Raw genomic sequence first — 24,086 nt, forward strand, 5'->3', positions numbered from 1 at the left:
CACTGAGCTTTGTGAGAGCAAAAATGTCTGTGTGCAGAGGGCCTCCAGAACATAACCAAAGAGCCAAGAGGTCCCTTCTTTCTTTCCTCCCATTCTCCTGTGCAAAGTCTGCCTTAGGCACTTAAGTTTTTGAGAGAGGATTACCTGTTTCACTTTGGATTGGTTAAAAAAGCCGTGTCTTCCTTTGGTTTGTACAGGGCAGGTGGGGCATTAGAGGCCAGAAGACAGAATGTCATGAGCAAACATTCAGATATTAATGTGCTGGGTGACCCATTCATTTTTGGGGTTTTTTGGTAGTGTCTTACAAATGCAATGTTATGATATCTTTAACACCTACTTCATGCTAATCATCCAGTTTCTGAGTTAAACTACCTAAATATCAAGCTGATGTTTATACCGCTCTTGAATGTTTGAAATTAGTCCAGCTGGAGATATAGTCAGCAGCCTGAACTGCTGAGTAATCCACACTTGTGTTTTAACACTGTTATTCTCAGCCCCTGCTCTCAGGTTTTACCTGAGGAATAGGGAAGCTCATCAGCTCAGTAAAGGCAAGACATTTATTCAAGCACAAAATTATTTTAATCACAGTATTTAACCATTCAACATATTTATATCTTAGATCCCAATGAGAAAACAACAGTGCTTGAAAATTCAAGTCCTAAAGGACTAATAGCACATTTCCAAAAGATGGCCTGTTTCTATAGTTACAATGCTTCCTTGGGTTTTTGACCAGCTGGATTTTCAGAGCTTGTAAATATGCAGTGGGTTATGCATCCAGCAATTTTGTTGACACCTAGGGGAAAGAGGGCATTTTTTTGAAGGCCTGATCTTTGTAGCAGAGGATTTGCAGTGGTTTCAGTGGGAGTCTGGCAGATCAAACGCTTAGGATCCAAATCAGTGTGGAAATCAGCAGAGAAAGGGCTTCCTAAGTTTTCAAGAAGAGAAAAATTTTTGTTGTCTCTATGGGATACCAGAGCTTAGCTTCCTTTTGATGATGATTGCTGGAACATACTGTCAGACAGAATGATTTTTGGTATTACCCAATTTGCACAGCAATGCAAAATTATGGTTCTGACAAACTTCATATTTTATAAATCCTCTACACATTCAGTTATTTTTTTTAATCTTACTAGGCTTGCTGTCAAGTTGATGTTTAAACCTGTCTTTTATGTATTCTTAATGAATCTAAGTGAGGATATAACTGATGAATTCAGACATCTGTGAATCCATGTGATGGTGTATGAAATTAAACTTTAAATATTATATGCATATGTTTTCTGCCTAATTCTTGACATGTTGAACTCTTATCAAAGTAAGATGGAGGAAATGGATTTTCTGAAGGATATATAACATTATTTCTACATGTATTGTGGGTCTCTGCACTCTTGGGCAAAGGTGAAGTTGGATCCTTGCATGATCCCTAGTCATGAGTTAGTTTTCCACAAATTCTGATAATAATAAAATAATCAAATTATGTGAAATTAAGAACAAGACTATAGTTCTGATCATTAATTTTGCTCATTGGTATTGCTCCCTGTTTTTTATTGTTGTTTCAAAATGTTCTAGCCTTCTTGTGTTGCCCTAAATAATAGTGCTAGAGAAGTATACTGGCATAGGATCATGCAACAAAAGGTGACAGACCCTCAAATAAGCTTCACAGGGCTCCTATGATAAAAGAGCATTATTTGCTGCAGAAAAGTCTTGTTGATACATTATAGCGACTGTTATTTTTAGACTTAATAAAGTAATGTAAAAACAAGCAACTTGCCTGAGTCATACACCAGTGTTGTAGCAGGGAGATGTCTACAACAAAGATATCCTGACTCCCATTCTTTGTTAAAAGAAAAAAAGGGTTTTTTTCTGGGACAGACTGGATTCTGACCTGGGCTTGTCTGTTACTGATGTCCTCTTTAAACACCTGACAGAAACATCTTGTGAGACTCTGCTTCAGAGGAAGGAGGATCGTCTTTGATTGAATTTAACAAGTGCCTACTTTTTCTCTTCCCAAGGGAACTAAAGGAGAAGATTCAGCCAGAGATCTTAGAACTGATCAAGCAGCAACGTCTCAATCGACTTGTGGAGGGCACCTGCTTTAGGAAACTCAACAGTCGACGTCGACAAGGTACAGCTCAGACTCCCTAGTCTGGCCTTATGTTGTCACTTTGGTCTGAAAGTTGAGCTGAGGAATACTGTTTTCACTGGCAGGATCCTTGGTTGTAGTGCTGTCTTGACTGCTTTTACTAGGAGGTAAAAGCAGTCTCCATGTTAAGCATCTCCATGTTACCCATTTTCAGGATTTCCTGTTTTCCTGAAACTGGTTTCAGCCTTATCACACAGATAATCTGGAACAAGTTCACCCTTTGACAAAATCTCAAGCAGCAGTCTCGCATTCTTTGTCTGAGTGTTCAGACTTCTTGTTCATCTCAAAGCAATATCTTTGCAGGAGTAGCATATGAAACTTGAATTTGAATCTCCCAGTCTCTGATCGCCTTTATGTATGCATGAAGTTTATTCTGCACCCCTCCCTCTAGTACTTTAGTTTAGTCTTACGTTGCCATATACAATGATTATATCATGATGTTTAAAGATGCTTTTTGAAAGCACTTACATCAGTAATTTTTGTACCTTCATGTGAATACTTGATTGATAGGAGAAGATTGTTTTCCCAGTTCTGTGAGTCATTGTTCATTCTATACAGTAAAACCCCTTCTGGTTCTTTTCCCCTCAGAGAGGCATGATTCTTTCTCCAGATAGTGTAATGGGGACATGGTGTTAGTTCAGCAGATTAATTAAAGTCATATCCAAAGATTTCCCTTTAAACCCCTCATTTTGTGAGGATTCAGATTACTATTTGTTTTCCTCTGTAAATACAGAACAAATTAGAAAGTTACAAAAGCTAAGAGTAAGAATTGACAAAGATCAGTATTTGAGACCTTCAGATTAATTTTGAGACCTTCAGCTTAACTGGGGGAAAGTGCGTTCTTCACAGGGAAAAGTATCCCTGCAATGCCTCCTTATAAACAAGGAGGCAATTTTCCTTAATGTGTGGAGGTTATTTATAACCTCTCTGTCATGCATGCAAATACCTATGAAGCCCACTGCACAGAAAGATGGTCAGCATTCGAGTCTGAATTTCTGTACAGACTGGGTAGAGAGCCATAATTCATGTTTTTTCTTCATCAGCATACTCATGGAGTGAAAGTAGGTAAAGTAGTGCGTGGTTTGTCTGGCTACCAGTAGTGAGGGCTGTTCATTTTATTCCTCACAAAGCCTTAATCCAAATGACTCAAATTTTAGGGAAAGAGAAGGATTTGTAGCAAATATTCTTCTTTTGGCTGACCTCCAAGGGGAAGATAGACTGTTTATTTTATCTTAAATTGTTGTTAGTTCATGATTTATAGGATCAAGAGCCCTAGGGAGTATAAATTTATTCAACTTATAAGAGAACAGTTGAAGCATAAAAAAATATATTTTTAAAAAATCAATGTAATCTTCTCATCCTCTGTTGAGAGGGTTGCTTCCTGTCATGCCTTGGAGTGAATTCTACAGGACACCAGATTAATTGCTTTGATGTCATATTTATACAGGGCCAGAAATAATTCATGATTCTTTGGAAACAAATAAAGCATGCGACCATGCCTCTAAGAACATTATCTTCACCGACAGAGATCGTTTTTCACAGATGGAAGCCTATTTAGGAGGTCATGTTTCCACATGCCCTTAAGAGTTGTGTATGCTTTTTGATAGACTTCCTGTATTCCCTGAAAGAGAAGGGCAAATTGCCATTTGTGAGGGAGGCAGTAGACACAAAACCATTAGAGGATGATGATGCATGAGGTCACCAGGACTAAATTCAGGATGGCCAACTCTGTCCTGGGGGGCATCAGGCCCAGCATCACAGCCGGGCAAGGAAGGGGATTGTCCTGCTCTGCCCTGCAGTGGGGCAGCCTCACCTCAAGTGCTGGGAGCAGTTTGGGGCACCACAATATAAAAAAGACATTAAGCTGTTAGAAAGCATGCAAAGTAGGCAACAAAGATGGTGAAGGCCTTGAGGGGAAGCTGTTTGGGGAGCAGCTGAGGTCACTTGTTCTTTTCAGCCTGGAGAAGACTGAAAGGAGACCTCACTGCAGTCTGCCGCTTCCCCACAGGGGAAGTGGAGAGTTAGACACTGATCTCTTCTCTGTGGTGCCCAGTGGCAGGACCTGAAGGAATAGCCTGAAGTTGTGTCAGGAGGTTTAGTTTGGATATTAGAAAAAGGTTTTTCAGCAAGAGGGTGGTTGGGCACTGGAACAGGTTCCCCAGGGAAGTGTCACAGCACCAGCCTGAGAGAGTTCAAGAAGCATTTGGACAGTGCGCTCAGGCACATGGTTGTGACATTTGGAGATGATCCTGTGCAGGGCCAGGAGCTGGACCCCATGATCCTGTGGATCTTTTCCAACAACTCAGCATATTCTGTGACCCAACACTGTGCAATTTAAAGAAGCATGCTTGGCGTATAAGCCATTCCATTGGGATCCTTTTTTAAGGTATGTACAGTGCCTGGCATGGTCCAAATAGCAAATACTGGCAACTGGCAGAGAGCAGAAGAAGCTCTCTTGAAATCTGTATTTCTCCTTCAGGGTCTGCTGTACCCCAAGGCAGCACAAACTGTAAAACCAGGGCTGTCATGATGTCAAGAATTAGAAGATGAAGTGAAATGAGTGGAGGACCTGAGGTTTAGCTAGTGATACTACACATTATGACAGTCAATCCTTCAGATAATTCCTCTGAATATCCTCATAAAAATAGTAGAAATCCCAAATTCAGAATGTATCTTATGTTAGCTTTGTTCCACATCCCCATCTCCTCTCCCACAACCCACCTCTCTGTACAAGTGCCCAGTGCTACCTCAGGAGGTTCAGGAGCCTTTGTCACCTGCCTGGTGCTCTGCTCCAACTGAATCCACGTGTCATGGAGCATCACCAAGGCTCTGAAAAGGCCATGGTCCATCCAGGTTGACATGGAACTGAAACAGAAATGAGTACTGCTCTGAGGCATCTGTGGCAACCTACTTGTAAGAGTGGCATGATCAGGTAGATGTCATACTAAAGTATGTATGATTTTTTTTTACCTTTCCTATGAGTCTTTTGTTCCCTTAAAACAATCCTGGAGCAAATGTCACAAATCTGCAGATTGTACAAGAATAACCTGAACATGCCCTACACAGAAGCTGAAAGCATTAAATTGCCCATTTAAAGATCATTAACAGGCATTAGCCCATGATAAAGACTCCAGAGCAAACTTCTGTTAAGATTATTGTTTGAACATGTGGTAGGACACACATGGTTAGTCTCAGTAAGTTGAAAGAATTGACTTACAGAAAAATGAGAAGGGAGTTTACAGCCTCTTATGGCCTTTTGAGAAGAGATTAAACACTTTCATATTAACTTAGCATTGGAAAGCCTCCAATCCAACAGGTGATTCACTGGGGAGATGCTGAAGATTAAGCTGTGAGGTATCTATATTCAGATCTCTGCTTTTTGTGTTTCAGCGCAGGATTATCATAGCAGGATCTCTCTGTAGCTGAAATTCAGAAATACCATTGTTGTCCCAGCAGGATCCTTTGCGCTTCCAAAAAATACATGGCCTTTCCCCTGCAAGGTTCTCATAGGAGAACTGCAGCAGTAACTCCTGGGTTTTTATTAAGTATCTTAATCAGTTGGAAATGGAATAGCAAAATCTAGCCTGTCCTTCTGATCACTGTTCAACAGCAGATCATCAAGCTCTGCAAATCCCTACTTTGTTCCTGGACCATGAACATCTGCTGGCAGATAGACCTCTTCAGCTTTCTCCTTCCTTAGATAATTCCTAAAAGAAAATGTAGAAGACTAAAGCAAAAACCTGCTAAGCACTCTACACCCCCAGTAGTTATTATTTCCAGTAGAGCTAAGTAGCAGATAAAGGCATTTTATTGAGGATAATAGATACTTCTAATGCTGTCATCCAGTACATTTGTAGAATCTGTTGCTGGGCGCACTCTTGAAAATAAATTCCCTTTTTACCTTTATAAAGATTGTAGAGAAATTGCATGCTATTGAAGTGGTTTTGCAGCCAACATGAGGTTTCTCAAACATTAAATTTTTGGAAGGAAGGGAAACCCTGGTGGTACACACCATTAAATTAAAAACACAAGGTGCCATGGAAGTAACCTGGAAAGAGAAATCTTAACTTGAAACAAAAAATCTAGTGAAGACAGATTTTCCATCTCTTGCTAGGATAAGTAACTCACAGTTCTGAACAACAACACACTGTTTGACTTTTTTTCTGCCAAGCTCTTTTCTACTGCTACTTCATCCTACTCTTCATAGTGCCACAAAAACCCTAGTATTCTGTGGGCGTGTAACTCACTGTGGGGAGCCAGTTAACCAAATATGCCTCCAGCAATGCCACAGGTCAATTATTTGCCAGTTATTTGAAGAGCGTCCTGGCTTGATGTAGGCAGTTAAGACCAGTTGGAGTGAAAATGTCCATACAGTTTTAATAGAGACAGAAAAAAGAAAAAGAAAAAATATGCATGCCCGTGGGCACATATAGATATAAAATCTACACAAATACTTGTTTTCACAGATATATTTAAAAGCAGGTTCCTGTTGCTAGATTTGCAAGGATGTTTTTCTTTGAACAAAAAACTTCTGTAGTAACCTCGAATGTATCTTGGGAAAAAACACATATTCTCAGACTACTTTCCATGCATATCTGAGCTATTTTCTCCCCAGATTCTAACAATAGAGCACTCCTGTACTAACCACAGCAGTTCTTTACCTGGAGTAGTATTGTTAGAGGCATATGAGTCATCGGCCATTAATGCACTTGGAAACTCACTGTGTGAATGGCCAGGCACTCTGTAGCCCATCAGCAAAATGTTCTGTGCTCTGCCATTTGTTCACAATTTTGACTATTACTTTTGTAGCCAAATTGTAGGAGATTTTGTTACTTGGGATTTTTTTTAACCTCATCTATAATCTTCAACAATGTTCTATGATATATTTAACCCCCTGGCTGCTCTAGCAAATATCAGAAAAATCAGAACAATTTGCTTGAATTAAAAACCAAAATTACTAATTCTGTTTCCTGAAGAAGAATTTCTAGCACCCTAATGTGATTGCATCAGTGGTCAGTGAGCTGAAAGACATAAGGAGTTACCCAAAAGTGTAAATAATGTAGTGTCTGCAAATTGTGATGAAATATCAAGTCCACATCATCTCTAAAGACTCTGGTTAGTAACTGCCCTCCCTACAGCTTCTTGCTCGGAGCAGGAGGTGGGTGTAGTAACACTTTTGCATACAAAACAGGCCACAGAAGGGACCTAGTCTTTGGGGGAAATTCTTAAGCCTAGGCCTAAAACCAAAACAAATCCCATTCCCTCCTGAACACACAGTTGTCCTGTTCCAGCTGGGCACATGCACATGGATCTGCCAGATCTGGAGTACAGGGACTAATAGGGAAGGTCTGTCCCATCTTTAAAGCCTTTTGTAACACTTCTCTCTGCAGACATTGGTTTAAGAGTTTCAGAGGGTTTGGATAGTAGTTTTTCACTGTTTTATAAGCACCACTTTTGAGTTACAGTAGAAAAGAGCTTTTTTCTGCTTATTTTTTTTTATTTATCAATTTAGAGCTCAAAGTAAATGCTGGCTACTTCCTGTGTGCTGTTCTGTAATTAAGATTTCTTCACGCTTTTTCTCAAGTGGAAGTAACTTCATATAATTTTTGTTTTGACTGCAGGATCATTCTATACACTACTTTTCCAAAATAGTTGTGTTCAGCACTTGCACTGCAGTAAAATAGCTGCATCCAGTTTCAAACTGTTCCCCTCCAAGGCACTGAAATCTCATGTGAGTGGGATATTTTCTGTAGTATCATGTACAGCTGAAGTGAAAACTGGAATGGGTTAGGCTAGGTGGCTGTAGAAACAAGGGTCCCTTCTCCTAGCAACATGCTGTCACCCTCCTCAGCCTGGCTGCTGCAGTCATTTAGTGGCTGTGGCTGAGGAAACCTCCTTAGTTCCATTTGTAGCTTTAATTTAAGGTCTTTCCCCTTGACAGCAAGGCAGTGGCAGTGCAGAGTCATTAGTGAGCCCACAGGAGAGTTATGCTGGACATGCTTCAAGCTACAGTCTATGGCCATTAGGTTTTAATTAACCTTGGGTTATGGAGAATTGCTGAAAAGGCTCCTCAAATATTCAGAGCTTGGGTTTCTTCCCATTAAGCCACCCCTTCCCAAAACAAAATAAGATATTTTCATGGAAGAGTGTTCCTCTCTTTTGTTATTGAAGCGGGGCATTGATAGAACCAAGGTTACCAAAATATTAACCGCTAGGAGATAAAAGAGCCAAACCCTTGCTAACACCAACCCCATGTGTGATAAATTGAAAGGAATCTATGGTAATTTTTTTTTTTTTTTTCAGTTAGAACATCTTTTTTGCCAAGGTCACTGAGAAGGTAGTTGAACCATGTTGGTTTTCATTAAGAAAAAGTTATTGTTTTAATTTTAGAGTTGGAAAGTTGTATTACTTTGTACAGCCCAATAAACAATGAGGTTGCAATTAAAGCTAAGTATGAAAGCCTCCCGGCTGCAGTTACTGGAGGCTTTTCTTTAGGCATAATGGTCAACCATCAGATTCAATGGGGGTATGTTCTTTTAGGATCAGGCTTTGCTATGGTTCTGGTAGAGTTCCCTGTAAAAGGCAGGAATCTAGAAAATTTTCACATACATCCATCTGAGATACACAAACTGCCTAATGAGTTGCTTGTGTGTGTGCTCTTCAGATTAGAGTCTACTGAATCAGGGCTCCTATTTGCTCTAGTTCCAATTCCCTGCAGAAGTTTTGCGAGTGGGGTCTTCCTCTTGATCCCATACTGTGCCACTGTATGTTCTGTTTACAGTCCAGGGATGCTGATATTTCAGCAACTCTTCTTGTATGCATCACAGGAGCATAATCTCAGGCTCTCTACCATACATCTTTCAGTGTTGTGCATGTCTGTGAAGTTGATAACCAGAATCACTCCCAAGGCCATTTTGAGCCTTTGCCAGAGGTTTGTGAGGTTTTTGAAACCTTTCTGTAGAAGGGGCCGTGCACTCAGAAAGTAGTTTGAAGTGTGTAGGGTTTTTCCCCCAAAACCTTTTTACCTACTGTGACAAAGAAATTTAAAAGGGTGTGTGAAAGTCCATTTTTACCGTTCAATTGCATGTTTTACTGCATTGCATTTTAAATGACTGGCCAGGGGCCTGGAGTGTTCTTCAGGAAACAGCTGGGTCCATGAAGCCAATGTTTAACTCACAGAGCCAAGAAGCCCTTCCTCTGCTAACACTCCAAATGAGCTCACATATGCTGGTTCTACAGCTCCTCCAATGTTTTATCCAAACTGAGGCTCCCAGCGACTGCAGCACCGCAGGGCTGTGTCAGTGCTAACATTTCCCCTAAATTGTCCCTCAGGCTGCTGCTTGGCACAGCTTTGGCACTGCCAGTGCGAGAGAAGCCCAGGGCCAGAGAAGCCCTCTGCCCCCCTCCGCTGGCATTTTAACATCCAGCCTTGCTCTGAACTTTTGGAGATTTAGTTTGAATGTAACAAGATTGTATTTTTGGCAGCCTAGCATTATGTGATCTACTTATTAAATAGAATGTGCTCTGATGAGGAAGGATAACCTCTTCCTTGCCACTTCAGAGAGGGAATTGGCAAGCCCCATCCTTGCATGCCAGGCAGCGTTGTGGCCTGGCTCTGCAAAGGTGATGTTCTTCACAGGAGCAAATTTTAACAAATGTAAGGGGGAATTATGTCCTGTGAAGCACGAGTTGGGAGGAGATGAAAATGTGTGTCTCTTAGGAAGGACTAAAATGCAAACTGGGGTGTGAACTGCATGGTCACACGTATATTTGTGACCATGCAGAGCACTGAGTTTATCTGCAGGACAAGAGACTTAATATCTTTTTAAGTCCTTGCATGTTTATTAGGTCCAGTCTCCTTATAAACATGGGGGTGTTCTCCTATGTCTATAAAAAAAGACATGAGTCATAATTTTCATAAAGTATGGGATATTTCAAATTTATCAGTTTTTGGGTGTCCCACACAAGACAGCTGGTAGGGCTTGATTTTCACAAAGTGGGTGCTAAAAATGAATCTTTTATGGGTAAATTAAAGTTATCCACTCAAAGTAGTTACTTTGCCAGTCTTCTGGCCACGAGGGTATATAATATATGGTTAAACTAAGTGAATTTTTTCTAGCTAGTATTTTTTTTTTTGAGCCAGTGACTATGTCAATAACAAAACCCCTGTAGTTTAATGCCAGCTTCATTTAATCAAGTAAAATTACTGATCAAAGTCCCTACCCTTCTTATATACACCCCACACATTTCTTCCTCTGAAAGAAAAGACAAGCTTTCCCTGTGGCACCTTGTTTGAGTAAGCTTTCTTCCCTTCTGTTGATAAGGCTGATGAAAACATGTCAGTGACCTTGTTTAATGTGTTTGTTTCAACAGACAAATTTTGGTATTGTCGACTCTCACCTAATCACAAAGTCTTGCACTATGGAGACTTGGAAGAAAGTCCACAGGGAGAGGTCCCTCATGATTCCTTGCAGGATAAATGTAAGTCATGCACCAAGATTGTGACACTTCTGCTTCTTTTATGCTGGTTCTTCTTTATAACTTGTAGTGGGATTCTCTTAACATGGGACATTATGCACAGCTCTCTTTACGAAGAGCAGAGGACATTTCCTCCTGCATTCAAACACCACTCTCCTGGGTTTGGCAAGTGTGTGTGGGGACTGCGTTAAGCTTTTCAATGAGTTTATAATTTCATTCAGCTTGGAAACATCATGTCTTTCCTAGGGAGGAACACTGTTTTCATTGCTCATCTAACTGCGGATGTCAAATAAAAATACTTGGCCATATTCAGAAGCACTGCCTGTCCATGGAAGCAGGCAGTCTCTAGTGACTGGAGGAGGAATATATGGCAGAGTTGGTTTTTTTTGTTTTGTTTTTGTGAGGAATGGACTCAAAGGTGACAGGTCGCTGTGAACAGTATAGAGAGGACCTCACTGTTTCTGTGTAGCCAACTGGGAGAGGACGTCTCTGTGGCAGCTCCTACCAGGGGATTTATTGGGATTTTTCTTATGGTTAAAAGCAATTTTGGAGCTCTTCAGAACCATCATACTCTAGTGATTTCTCCTTTGTACTTCAACATGAGTTGTAGGGGTTTAACCTGTAATCCAGGGAAGGTTTTTTATGGTAGTGGAAATAATGAGTATAGTTCTGACACTGGTAGGTGACTTCAAGAAATCCAGCATTGAATAAGGAATAATTCTTTTTGTTCTTTTTTGAAAATCCTTGGCATTATCAAATAAGACACACTTATACAGGTATTTCAGCTGGTAGTTCCACTTTTTTCATGGAATGGCAGAAAGACTAATTTTTCAGAAGTCTGAAATTTTTCCAGCCTGAAAACTAGGGAGTGATGTGAAATTTCCTCCCCTAACCTGTCTCCAGGCAGCACCTTTTAAACTGTGCAAGTGCTCCCAGATGCAGTCTGAGAGGGAAAGAAGAAAAGCCCATGTGATGCTGGAGCCCTGACTGTTTGCAGTCACATTCTCTTGTTTTCCTTGCCTTACACATTGCCTCAAGGATGTTCCACACTGCAGTCTTGGCAGAATGTAGGACAGGGGCTCACATTGCTGTATTGGCACAGAAAGAGACTGTTTTTGTGGACAAGGCTTATAGAAATAGCCACAGAACGTTACAGTAGTGTCAGAATGACAGAAGAACAAAAGTCACACTTGAACTGCAGGCACAGTCACAAGACCAGCAGTTCCCAGATTTGTTTGCTTGGAGCACGCTTCCACACCCAAACCCATGACCCTGACTGTGAGAGTCATCTGGCACTTGCATTTTCCACAGACTCTTAAGCCTACTCAGGAGTGTCAGGATCCCATGGGGGCAGAAGCCTCCTGCTTTAGAAACCATTGAACCAGACCCACATGGTTCCCTCAGCATGGCTGCTGGCAGAGTAGATGCCAATGCAGTTTCAGAAAGAGGTGATTATTTCATCACTATCTCAGGTTTTCAAGCTATGAATGATACAAGATTTACCACAGTGCTATGCACATTCGATGGAGTTTCATTAAACAAAGCTGAGAATATTGCCAGTCGCAAGATTATAAAGTGACGCCATTGTTTGGAACATATCAGACCAAACTGGCTTGGGCGTTTTACAGAATACTTTTCATAAGCATTTTGGTTGTCTCTGGACAGATTATTGATTTTTTAATTCTTAAAGTTTGAACATGATGCTCAACTTCTCAGCGTTTGGAGCCAGGTCTGCAGATAAAAGAGAATAGATGGGTAAGAAAACAGAACCAAGAGAAGCAGCATCAAGCATTTTGTGTACTTCTTGCCAAGCCTGAGTAATTAGTCTCTGTCCCCAAAAATAAATGTGTGAGTTTTTAACCTTTTCACTTCTGTGAATGTCACCCCTCTTCAGCCTGGCAGAGATAACAAGCCATGGAGACTCCAGCTGGGATAAAAAACAGCTGCCCTCTTTCTCAAGGCTTTATCCATTGTAAGCACATCACATTGGTGCTCACACCCTCCTGCATCTTGTAGTCAACTTCTGATACCTTCTGAAGTCTTTGATTCTATTTTCTAAAGCAAAGCATAAGCCAAGTTCCAGATAAATAAAGATTAGGATGTCACATCAGTCTGTGATCTCCCACAGTAACTGCATTCCAGATCAAACAGATCAAGTGTATGAAGGCTAGAGAAAAAGCCTTCTTGGTTGAGAGGCCTGACCTCAGAAAATCTTATCTTATGCAAACAGAGAAATTGTTTTTCTGGGCCTCTTCAAAAAATGGCAGGAACTTTTTTTTTCTTAGGAAGACCTTTCTACCATAGTTGCAGTTAAATATCTCCTTAATTTCCCAGTTTATCCTAGCTTACTCTCTCCTCTCAAAAACAGTACCTCTTCTTCTCCAAAATGGGACTGTCAGAGGCATAAAAAGTCATCAGGCCCACAGCATAAAATTCTGAGACTAAAGGCAGAAGTTGAGTAGTGAAGAGTCAAATTATTTCCTTTCTTTTCAGTTTTCTGTGCAAAGCAAATACTTTAAGAATGTCTTTTACATCCCATACCATCCGTTTGGCCATAGTGCTGAGGTAATCTGTCATAAAATATATAGTGCTGCTGTGCCCAGTAGAAGAGCAAATGCATTTCTCCTCTTCGCTATTTCCATTAGAGTTTGTAAAGAACTGGTCAGTAACAGGTTTTCATATTACCATCATGTTCTATATATAAGATACTTTTCTGCAGCCACAAGGATAATGGATTATTTATAGATCGTAGAAACTGTCACTCAGGGACCATATTGTATTGTAGAGCATATAGATTCTCCATAATGTAATTACCTTTGGAAAATTGACTTCCGCTTGAAACGCAGAGAAATTTATCTTTATGCTTTAGTGACCTCACTCTGTGACTCTGAGTGGCAGCAGATTCCAATATTTTTTCTTACCTTTCTTTTCCCCCCAGTCATTCCTCATCACTTCACATTTTAAAGCAATTGAAATGGCTTGTTATAAGTATTCCTTATTCCTGGTAGTACCAGAAAGCAAGTAAACTGCAGATGGGAGTGAAATAGGAAACTATTTAAAAAAAAAATTCTACAGGCTTTTAAAAGAAGGAAAACAGCACTGAGTGAGAGGTCCAACTTGCCCAGCATCCTCTTTCCAGCAGAGACTTCACCTGGATGCCTAGAACAGAGCAGGCCCATTACATTAACATGGAAGAAAACTGTATGGTTTTGAGATCCATGAGTCCACATACTGTCCAGACACAGGTACGCATTTATTATATGAAACAGTCTTACCAAGGCAGTCTAAATAGGCAGGAAAAAGCATTTCAGACTTCTGTCCAGATGCCTGAAATTTTTTCAAGACTCACTGGTTCCTATGTTAGTTGTTTCCTTTCTTACAAAAGGCTGAAAATGGCAAAGGACATGGCAATTTTATCATATTGCCATTGCTTCTTTTGAGACTCTGTAGCTTTTACGTACCTTGCTTCTAACTAATTTTCTGGGGTTTGAATTTCTTTCTTTTTAATGCAGTGCCAGTGGCAGATATAAAAGCTGTTGTGACTGGGAAAGACTGCCCACACATGAAGGAGAAAGGAGCTCTTAAACAAAACAAGGTATGGTTCTCAAATTGTTATGAACACATACTGTGCAGAATACTAAGCTTGTCGACTTGAGCTTCCCTAAAGTAACACAGGTATTTTTCACTCCAACCTGCAACATTTCCATGATGTGCACCCTTTGTTTCCATCTCAGACTATTTGAGTTAAGTTATTGGGACAGGTTAGCCTTCTTTACTCATATTTCATGGCAGATGTGCATTGTGATATGCCCAGGGCACAGCTGGACTAGTCTTTGGTAGTGATATTTTCTATCTCTAAAGCAAAGCAGCAATGGCTGTTGGTACCTACTCCTATATTGTCTCTGATAAGTAACTAGTTTTTTCAAGCTGTGTTCTCTGGTGAGCTCACATTCAATGAACACATGCCAAAAGTTCAATTAATGTCCAGCTGATGATACCTGCAGGTCCAGTCAGGTAGAAAAACAACTGCCAACAAAATGCTGTAAGGTAAATCCTGGGAAATTAAGGAGGTGTATAAGGACCTGCTCAGCAGCTCATTTGGGAAAAGGAAAAAGTGTAGGAGACAATATTCAGCTTAAATTAGATTGATAGTACCTTTCAGAGTTTCAGAGCAAGAACTGTAAGCTGACAGTGGCACTAAAATTGTGCAGTGCCAGAATCTTGCAGTTTTTCTTAGTAAGAATTGTCACCACATCAAGAAGAAATGGAATTACTAGCAACGTCTGGCATTGTTAGTGATGAATACCATATTCTATGAGATATGTTAATAAATTTTCTATCATGTTGTCTCTCTCAGCTTACAAAAAGCAATGAGACTCTGATGGTGTTCAGTCTGACCTAGAACAACACCCTGAGAGGTCTGGGAGCCAGATCAAAAATTTTGAAACAGAATTTCTAATTACCTGAAACTGAGAAATTTTAGGTCAGACCAGAAGGAGATTTCGATGGACAAAATAGTGAAGTTAAGACTTCCTGCTTCAATACTTTAGATAAAATTGGAAGAAGCAGTTCTGATGGAAGCCATGAAAATTGAGAAGGCACTGTCAAAGCTACATCACACAGCTAGTTGCACCTTCACAGCTGCAACATCTTTTTCCTTAACTGTGCACAGATGGGCAAAGCATCCTGAGTATTTTTTTGCATTTGTTTTCTGACAGAGAAGTTGCTCTCCTTTCCAAATTGGCTTTATGTGGTAGAAAAGGAAAAAGTCTTATCAAGTGAGGAAAAAAAAATCCCAGGAGTATTTTTCCTTGTTGATTTTCTGAATCAGGGCACAAACATACACACGAGTACAATAGATTACATACAACTCCTACCTCATGTTACAGCTGAACCATCAACACATTTGGCTGGGACATTTATATGATGCATATGAAATATTTTTAGTTCTTCCTTGTCTTAGCACTCATATGTCCACACAAATGGGAAAGATGGAAAGTAGTGGGTGGCAGTGATGGAAATGTGTCATCGTTAGGGAGCAGTAATGTCTAGATAGTATTTATTGCTAAATAGGAATCCTGCGGATCAGTTTGTCCTCAGCTTTCAGCATTGCCCCATTTCCTTAGGTAAAATTGCTTGGGGGTGCTATAAAATTTCTGGCTGAGAGTATGAAGATCAGGAATTCATAGGTAGCATGGCTGTATCCTTGGCTGGAGCATTCTGTTTGTGACCCAGACAATGGCAATTTTGATGGGTTTACTGTTTCTGATGTGGTGCAAGGGTTTTAATGGGGTTTGGGGGTTTTGGTTTGGTGGGTTTGGGTTTTTGTATTTCTTCAATTCCTTGTTTCTTCCCTTGAGAAGCACAGAATTTTTGAATTAATCTGTCATCCCAATCCAACTGTCAGGCACAATATTGCAACTACTTAACTGACATAGGTATAACATGTTTTTTGCAGCATATGAAGTTATATATGGGTTATGCAATTAAAATTTATAAAAAGGCAGACACAAAATGCAATTCAGCTGAATTTGGTGTATGAAGCCTTTCACTTTCTGAAATTTCAAAATCAATGATCTATTTTTAAGAGGTCTTTTCATTCTGTGCTCTCTTTGTACATATATCATGTCCACCACAATTTTATTCATTGGCAGAAAAGAAAATTGAATGGCAGAATGCCAAGCTATGAGCATAGCTGGAATTAGCAACATGTCCATAACAAAGGTTTCAACGTCTCTTCATTTGCCAGCACATGGCCATTGTTCTTTCAGCAGGACAATTTAGAAAGAAATAAGAGTTAAACTGAATTGGAATTTGCATGCATATGAAGCTGGAACGATGTGATGGGACCAGATCTGAATCCATTGTTGTTCGTCTTGCTTGTGTTTTTAAATTAGGTTTAATTTTTAAATCCTTATTTCTGACTCCCAAGTAGTACCAATGATTTTCAAGGAAATTAAATATGTCAGATTTTGCAGCCTTCAAAATAAAGAATGACAGAAGAATTAGAAAAAAAAACCTGGCCAGGTATTTTGAAATGTTCTCCTATCACCCTTTATCTGCTGATAGGTTTCAGGCTCTGTGCCTTTTTTAGTCAGCTGAAATGGTTCTCCTCACATCCCTGATGAATGAACTCCTCTTCTCTTCTCTTCCCTTCCCTTCTCTTCTCTTCTCTTCTCTTCTCTTCTCTTCTCTTCTCTTCTCTTCTCTTCTCTTCTCTTCTCTTCTCTTCTCTTCTCTTCTCTTCTCTTCTCTTCTCTTCTCTTCTCTTCTCTTCTCTTCTCTTCTCTTCTCTTCTCTTCTCTTCTCTTCTCTTCTCTTCTCTTCTCTTCTCTTCTCTTCTCTTTTCTCTTCAAGTTTCCTTCTGCTGCCTGTCTAGATAGTTCTTTGGGGCAGATCTTCTTACTCTGGCAAGAAAATTCAACATGGCAAGGCCTGAGCCTTCAGTAAAGACATGGGTGTTCTGAGGGTATTAAAGGCAGAAAGTAGTGAGGTCATTCCAGCTGCGTGGGATCACTTTGCTTCATGGCTTCACTTTGTTCATGGCTTCTGGCCTGTGTTGGGGACCAGTGGAGACTGGGGAAGAGGGAAGCTCTGGGCATGGGAGAGCAACCTTCCCTTCATACCACGTACAGCAGCTTCCCCCACAGAGTGGAATCCAAGGAGTGGAATCCAAGGAGTGGGAAGTATTGTCCTGCTGTTGCAGAGTCTCTTGTTCTCTGTTTTAGCAGAGCTCAGAAGGTAGGCACATTGTGGGTCCCAATGCTGTTACCTTTGAGAAGCATCTGGGGAAGGGCAGAGGTCTGACATGTGGAACGAGCTAGGAGTGCTAAGGGAGTGAGTTCAGCAGCTTGAGGTGCAGGAGGAGGAAAGCAAAACAAAGAAGGAAGGAACAGGTTAGAGGGAATGTGAGATGAAAAAGACCACAGGGACAGAGAAACAACTGGAAAAGGCTTGAGTGAAAAATTACTGTGAGAAAGGTTGATAAGTAGAACAGAGAAAAGAATACAAAACTACAGACAGCTGATAAAGACCGACCAGTTCTCCTTTAAGAATTGCCAGCTCCTCCTTGTCATTGATGGGACTGTAACAAAACCAGGTGGGGTCCCTGACAAGTCAGCCATCTCAACCACTCAGACCACCATCAGTGTGGAAAGCCAGTTGGCAACTCCAGCTCCTTTGGCTTCCATTTTCCTTGGCAGTTTGCTGTGCATAAAGCAACAAAGATGGTGGCACCCGGAAGTTGTAATTCCCAAGCCTTTAGAGTCCAGGGCAGCCAGCAAAGAAGCTGAGCTGAAGCCAGCGCCACCAAAATAACACTTTACCCCAGAAAGAGAAGCTTGGTGCCCTTAATGTAGTCCTTTCTCATTCTCTGCCTGGCTGGAAATGCCCAAACCCTTGACATCCTGACACATTCCTCTTCCAGGCAGAGATTTTTTTTTTCCTCCTTTTTCTCTTTTTGAGATGAAGAAGAAGTTCTATTCATTGGAGTTTTCCAAAGGAAAAATTACAGGGTTCAGGCCTGTGGGATTGTTGACCTTCATGAAATTCAGGAACGTCACAGTAAAAGAGTACAAGCCCTTTTTAAAGAGCTACAACCTCAGTGGCACTACTTGGCATATTCTGTCAGTAATTTATAACACTGTGTGAGGAGATAATGCCAGGTTCATGTGGGCAGAGGTAGATTTGTTTCTGTAATGAGACATCATTCTTGATAAGGTGTGACTGAGAGACATGCCTACAACACCAGAAGGCCATGTGAGCCCTGAGCCATTGGTTTGCTGAGTGCGCCTGCACTGTTTGCACTTGCAGCCTCCATGGAGATTTGACACAATGAGGATTTAGCATAGCTTTGTCTCCTGTAGCCTTGGCAATACATCAAGTCAAACCTAGTAACTAAACTCAAGGAAAACAAGAACATTTCCCAAGAGAAGCCTGATCTCTTATTATCCAAGATTATCCCTAAGGATTGCAAGTTTTATGGTTCAGACTCTGCTCTTAATCATACAACTTCAAAACCAAAAAAGCCTTTATGGAAATCCAGATATCTATGTCTGTCTCAGACCAAGAGCTCAGGGGTAAAAATCTAGAACAATGTTTATGGTGCAGTCCCCACAGTCAATTCTTCCATTTCGAAACTTAGTGTGGCAGATTTAGGAAGCTGCCCTCCTTTCACCACTGGCAGTGCAGAGACTGTTGTCGCTGAGAGTCAGCGAAAGCTGTCAGTAAGACAGGGCTGAGGAAGCCAAGAGGCAAAAAGAGCAGGACATGTGATACAGATCACAGTTAAAAGTCAGCACTTTGCAATGTAGCTGCGTCTCTTTTCCACAGTTAATATATCCATACCTCCAAACTCACAGATTGTGAGATCCTTGTAATGGCACTTGTAGTGATGCAGGCAGAAACTGTAATATGGCAACAGAAAAGACAACATCTTTGCATGATCACTGCTGGCCACTGAAAGATCATTATTTATTCAGATTGCCTGGGTTTCCCCATGGGATTTCAGGTGACTTTTAGGGAAGGTCAGTACTTTATGAATTCTCCTAGGTACCTTTTACAATTCCAGCTTCAGTGCTTATGGGGGGGGGAAAAAAAAAAAAAGATTGCTATTTCCTTTCCCAAAATTCCTTTGGGTCTTAGGTAACCGGCTTAGTTTGGCTTGACTGGGCCTGGCAATTCTGGTTCAGATGAAAACAAAATTACAGCAATCTCCTGAGAGTGAATAATTTAATATATTTCTGGCAGTGAAAAGAGCATAAGTATATACCAGGATATTAATTGTCCTGACAAGATTTTTAACACAAGGAGTCAAACCTTGCAGAACTTTGTGAGTTTAATCTATACAAAGTGAAAAAAACCTTCATGAAGAGTTTCTTGCAAGCATGCTATTATTCATTATATTGATTTCAGTCCTCACCATTGCGTAGCTCAAATTTAAACTCAAATGCTAAAGTAATTCATGACCCAGTGGGCCACAATAAGCACTGAGGTGGGTGAGTTTGTTTTGACTGAAGCAACCATGGTGGTATTCTTGCTGTGCCAGTCTCTTGCAGTGATCTGGTACTGCCGCAGCTTTGGCCAGACAGGAGACTACCATAAACTACTTTTCAACTTGTTTTGAGGAATAATGGATAGGAAAAAAAGACAGACCTGAATGTACGAATGCCTCTCTCATGCAGCATTAATGTGTGTTTCTTTGTGTTGTTTCAGGAGGTGCTAGAGCTTGCTTTCTCTATATTGTATGACTCAAGTGGCCAGTTGAATTTCATTGCTCCAGACAAGCATGAGGTAAGTCATATTCAGAGTACAGTTATTTGAAGTTATCTTAGTTGTTTTGAGGCACCAGATGGCTTTGTAAGAAAATAAGAATGGGCATCATGGCCCACGGTATAGGTCCATCTAAATCAGTGTCGTGTCTCAAAACAAACTGACATTCAAGGGATTAGTATAGGAACAAGACCTTCTGCAATTTTCTTGCATATCTGAGCCACAGAAGAAACATGTTTTGTATTCCTACATCACGGAGCACATGAAGCTCCAAATTACAGACCAGTATTTCTAAGCCCTCCTGAAATGCAAGCCATAAGAAAAAGAAGTAAGAGAGCTTGGGCAGACCTTGAAGCTCTACAGACCTCAGTCCCCATCTTCTGATTTCTTGTGATCTGCTGTGCTTTAGACACTAGAGAATTTTGTTGTGTGAACTTGCAACACTGAGAATTTATACAGCCAAGCTTTCAAAGAATCACTGCCAGCCTCACTAGCATAATCAGGGGTGGTTATACCATCACTGGGTCTCAATTTCAGCCAAAGACTTGTGCTCTCCAGAATGACATATCCCCTTTTTCTTACTTTCACATCGCTTAAGACCATTCGTGACAGGTGATCATAGAAAGCCCCCTCTATTCCCACTCCACAGGAAAGTGTTTTGCAATGGCTTTCACTTGTATAAAGACAAGGTAAATACCAATAGAAAGGATGAATGACAGCCCTTTCCCTGCTCCCTTCTCTTAGTAAAAACCACAAGGAAATAGAAGATATTATCACCTTCTGGAATGTGATGGGATTAATTTGCCTTAATTGTGTTGAGTCACTGGATGTGTTTCTCTCAAAGAAATTTCAAGTAAAAGTTTAGCAGAATGCCCTACACTTAACATACTCTTTCTTGTTTCTAAAGCAAGAAGAGTTGTGTTCCATTTGCACACTTATTTTTAGGTATCACACTTGGTCTCAGTTCAGGACACTGTGCTAAAATGATGAACTACAGAAGATTGCTGTAAACTGCATTATACTACTGTGTTTTAAAAAGTGCATTAAATTGCTTTACAAGTGAAGTGTATTAGTTATGCCACTTCAACATTCATTGTTCTGGACTAAAACCTTCAACTAGTTGCCAATTTTAGGAGAGGAGATACAGTTATGCCCATTTGGGTCTTTCTGTGGATTCATATTTGAGTGTCATTTTCAAGGATGTTCATTCCAGAGTTTTCATGTAAGAGAAAGGACCAATAGTATCCCAGGTACAATGTGCCACTAGAGCTGTAGTTCTTAGCAATACGTAGTTGTCTTCATCCTCTGAACTGAACATAGGTTCAAGGATTTCTGATACAAGTTCTCCAGGAACTGAATTATAGACTGTTTCAGCTCAGAAGCACAAATGGTCATGAAAACCAACAATTTTTTCAGCCACTGTGTCTCAAATATAGCCTATAGCTACAAGTGGATTTTAATGGCTGAATGTTCAAAAGCTGGTACTACATCCCACTGACAGGCAGTAGCAGTGAGATGCACTAACCCAATTGCTCATGATTGCGTTAACACACCTTTTATCTTCATTTCTCTTTTTGGTATTGTGCAGCTTCTTTGAAACAAAATTAACATGTTCAAACAAATGGCCAGAGGCAACAGTCTCTGCTGCCACTTGACAGTTCCCAAATGAAAGCTTTTAAAAGGACATCTCACTTCTTCTGTATTTTTCCATGGCCTGCAGAAGACTGAGATGTGATTAAAGTAGAAAGTACAAGTGTTCAGAGAAATAACCCACAAGGAAAGGCAAGTAGCATGTTGTGAAGCCTGTGACTCTTCATCAAAGTTGGGGTGCCTGTTGATAGAAGTGCTTGTTTAGCAGCATTGTCAGTTTGGGAGATTTGGTGGTGACATCTCAAGATTCTAAGATTTGTGTGAAGCACCAGGAATGATGTTGGTACATGACAATTTCAGGTCAGACTTGCAGGGCTTTTTTTAAGTACTTGTGCAGTCCTCGTGATTGTAGAGTGAGGTTGAAATGTGGGAGTCGAGTGTGTCCTAAGAAGAAAAATTGAACAAGGCTCATAGGATAATTCTGGCTGCAAGGAACCCTGGAAGTGTCCTGAGTCCAACCTCCTACTCAAAGCAGGTCAGCAATGAGCTCAGACCAGGTTGCTCAGGGCTGCATCCAGATGGATGAAGTCTGTGCAACCCTTCTAGTTCTTGTCTCCCACGGTAATTCTTTGATAAAATCTCATTACTGAACCAGTATCATTGAGAATTGGACCTCATTCTAGCACACTTAAGTTTGTCAATTCCCTTAGCCATCTGTTGGAGCTTACTGCTAGCCAGGGGATTCAGTGCTATGAGATCATTCCATTGTATTTGTTTTTCATTTAAATACTAATAACTGGTTTCAACTACACAGCAAAAAAGGTGGATTAATCTTATCCATGATTTTTGACAGAGAAACTGATGAGGGAGGCCATAATTAGGTTTCAGTGGAGTTTTATGAAAATGAATCTTGTAAATTAATTTTTCAGTGGCTCTTAGTCTCTTTTGCATATTAAAAAGAAAAAAGCTTCTGAATGAATGCCTCTGTTTTTCCACCATCTCATTAGGGTGTCTCTCTGCTCAACATGTGCAGGAGTTTAATTAGGTGCATTTGCCAATATGGAGATTAGAGAGGAAGCCCCTTTTCCAGGCCATTGCACTCATCAGAACTGTGGCCAGAATTTGGTTTCTGTGGGCCCTGGATGAGTTATATCTGGAAGAGGAGAGAACTGCAGTTTTGCTTCCTGTCTCTCTGGGATTCCTCCCCAGAGGAAGAGCTGGCCGCACTCACTGTGCAGGTGATGGACGATTTACGTCAGGGGCTGCATCTGTTCAAAAGATTCTCTGCTCTCCTGTAACCTGAGCAGAGCCTTTTGCCTTTCTGTCTCTTTCTTCATAATGAATTCAGGGAAAACTCTCCCAAAGAAAGATTTCAAGTAAATCATAAAAAGATTATAGTCTGTTCAAATGTAATTATTTTTCTAGAATAGCTTCTTTCTTATTCTGATACTCTGCATATGCTCCAAAAAAATTGCATGCTTTGAAAGTCTTCAGTGGCGCACTTTGACAGCCTAGAATAGGCAGGCTGAGTTGTTTATTTAGTACTTGCCAGCAGGACAACCTGAACTCTAAAGTCTCTTCTATATAGCTGATCTCATATTAAAGCTGCGGCTTGGCTTGCCCACACCCAGGGTGAAAAAGCTCCCTCTGCTACTGTTTTGTTACTGACTTAAGTGGGTTGGATTTTGCTTCGGATGCTGAAGTGTGCTAACCCATCCTATTTTTGAAATATGCCCTTTTTCTGGATGAAGAGGGGGGCTTCTCTCTCTTCCTTAAAAATAATCCTCATTTCTGCTGTGGGATGAAGTCAACCATGGCTATCTTTAAACTCGGCGGCATCATGTAGCAAATGGTCAGCTAAATTTAAAAACCCTTTTTTGGCATGAAATCCAGCAGAAGTATTTGTAAGATAAAAATGCAGTTACGGTTGATTTAATTTTTCTCCTGCAAACTAGGACACAAGTTTATGATTGAAATCTTTATTTTTAGATGACAGCATTTGAGTACTTCTGTTCATAGTTGAATAAATGGCTTGTAGTAATAAATGAAAGTGACTAATTCAATAGAAGTTGACTCTAGATCACCAATCTCCCTTGAATTTGTTGCTGATTTTAAATGGTTATTCAGCCCACGTTTATCACAAGCTGTCAGCTGTTGGGAAAGATGGCATCTCCTGTTAGGAAAAAGCTAACAGTCAGGAAAAGGTTTTAGAGGCCAGTTCAGCATTTGCAGCATTTAGTATTACGCCCAAGCAGCTTGGCATTTAATTTTCATGAAGGACATAGCATTAACTGACTGCAGTTTTCACAGTATGTTATTTTGTGTAAAATAGTGGTAAAGTAGGCATAGATATGGGAGGCTATCAATTGTAACAGCTTCAGGTATAGGAAAGCAAACAACAATAAAAGCAGGTAGTGCAGGATTTTTTACACTAAGTCAAGAAGGTTTTGGGGGTGGGATTTAGTTCACCTAACTTAACTGACTTGGAATTAAAAGTTTAGCTAGAGTAAGATAATCAGGCTTTTTTTTAATAGGTAGTGGGGAAGAACAATGAGAGGAGTGAAGGAGATTTCTCCAGAGGTTCATTGTCCTAAGTTATTGTTTCCTT

General features: G+C 40.5%; 1 protein-coding gene across 8 annotated transcripts in view; it reads left to right on the forward strand.

Moving 5' to 3' along the window:
• Positions 1–24,086, forward strand: part of ELMO1 (engulfment and cell motility 1) — a 304,867-nt gene that overhangs the window by 279,157 nt on the left and 1,624 nt on the right. For all 8 annotated transcript variants that reach the window (XM_066192198.1, XM_066192190.1, XM_066192232.1 and 5 more), the window contains 4 exons: positions 2,010–2,122; positions 10,514–10,621; positions 14,131–14,213; positions 19,832–19,909. In XM_066192198.1, the coding sequence (XP_066048295.1) occupies positions 2,010–2,122; positions 10,514–10,621; positions 14,131–14,213; positions 19,832–19,909 (382 nt within the window). The remainder of the gene's footprint in view (positions 1–2,009; positions 2,123–10,513; positions 10,622–14,130; positions 14,214–19,831; positions 19,910–24,086) is intronic.

This window comes from Chamaea fasciata, unplaced genomic scaffold, assembly GCF_029207755.1.
Source record: "Chamaea fasciata isolate MVZ Bird 193981 ecotype frontalis unplaced genomic scaffold, bChaFas1.0.hap1 SCAF_1, whole genome shotgun sequence".
Lineage (NCBI taxonomy): Eukaryota > Metazoa > Chordata > Aves > Passeriformes > Sylviidae > Chamaea > Chamaea fasciata.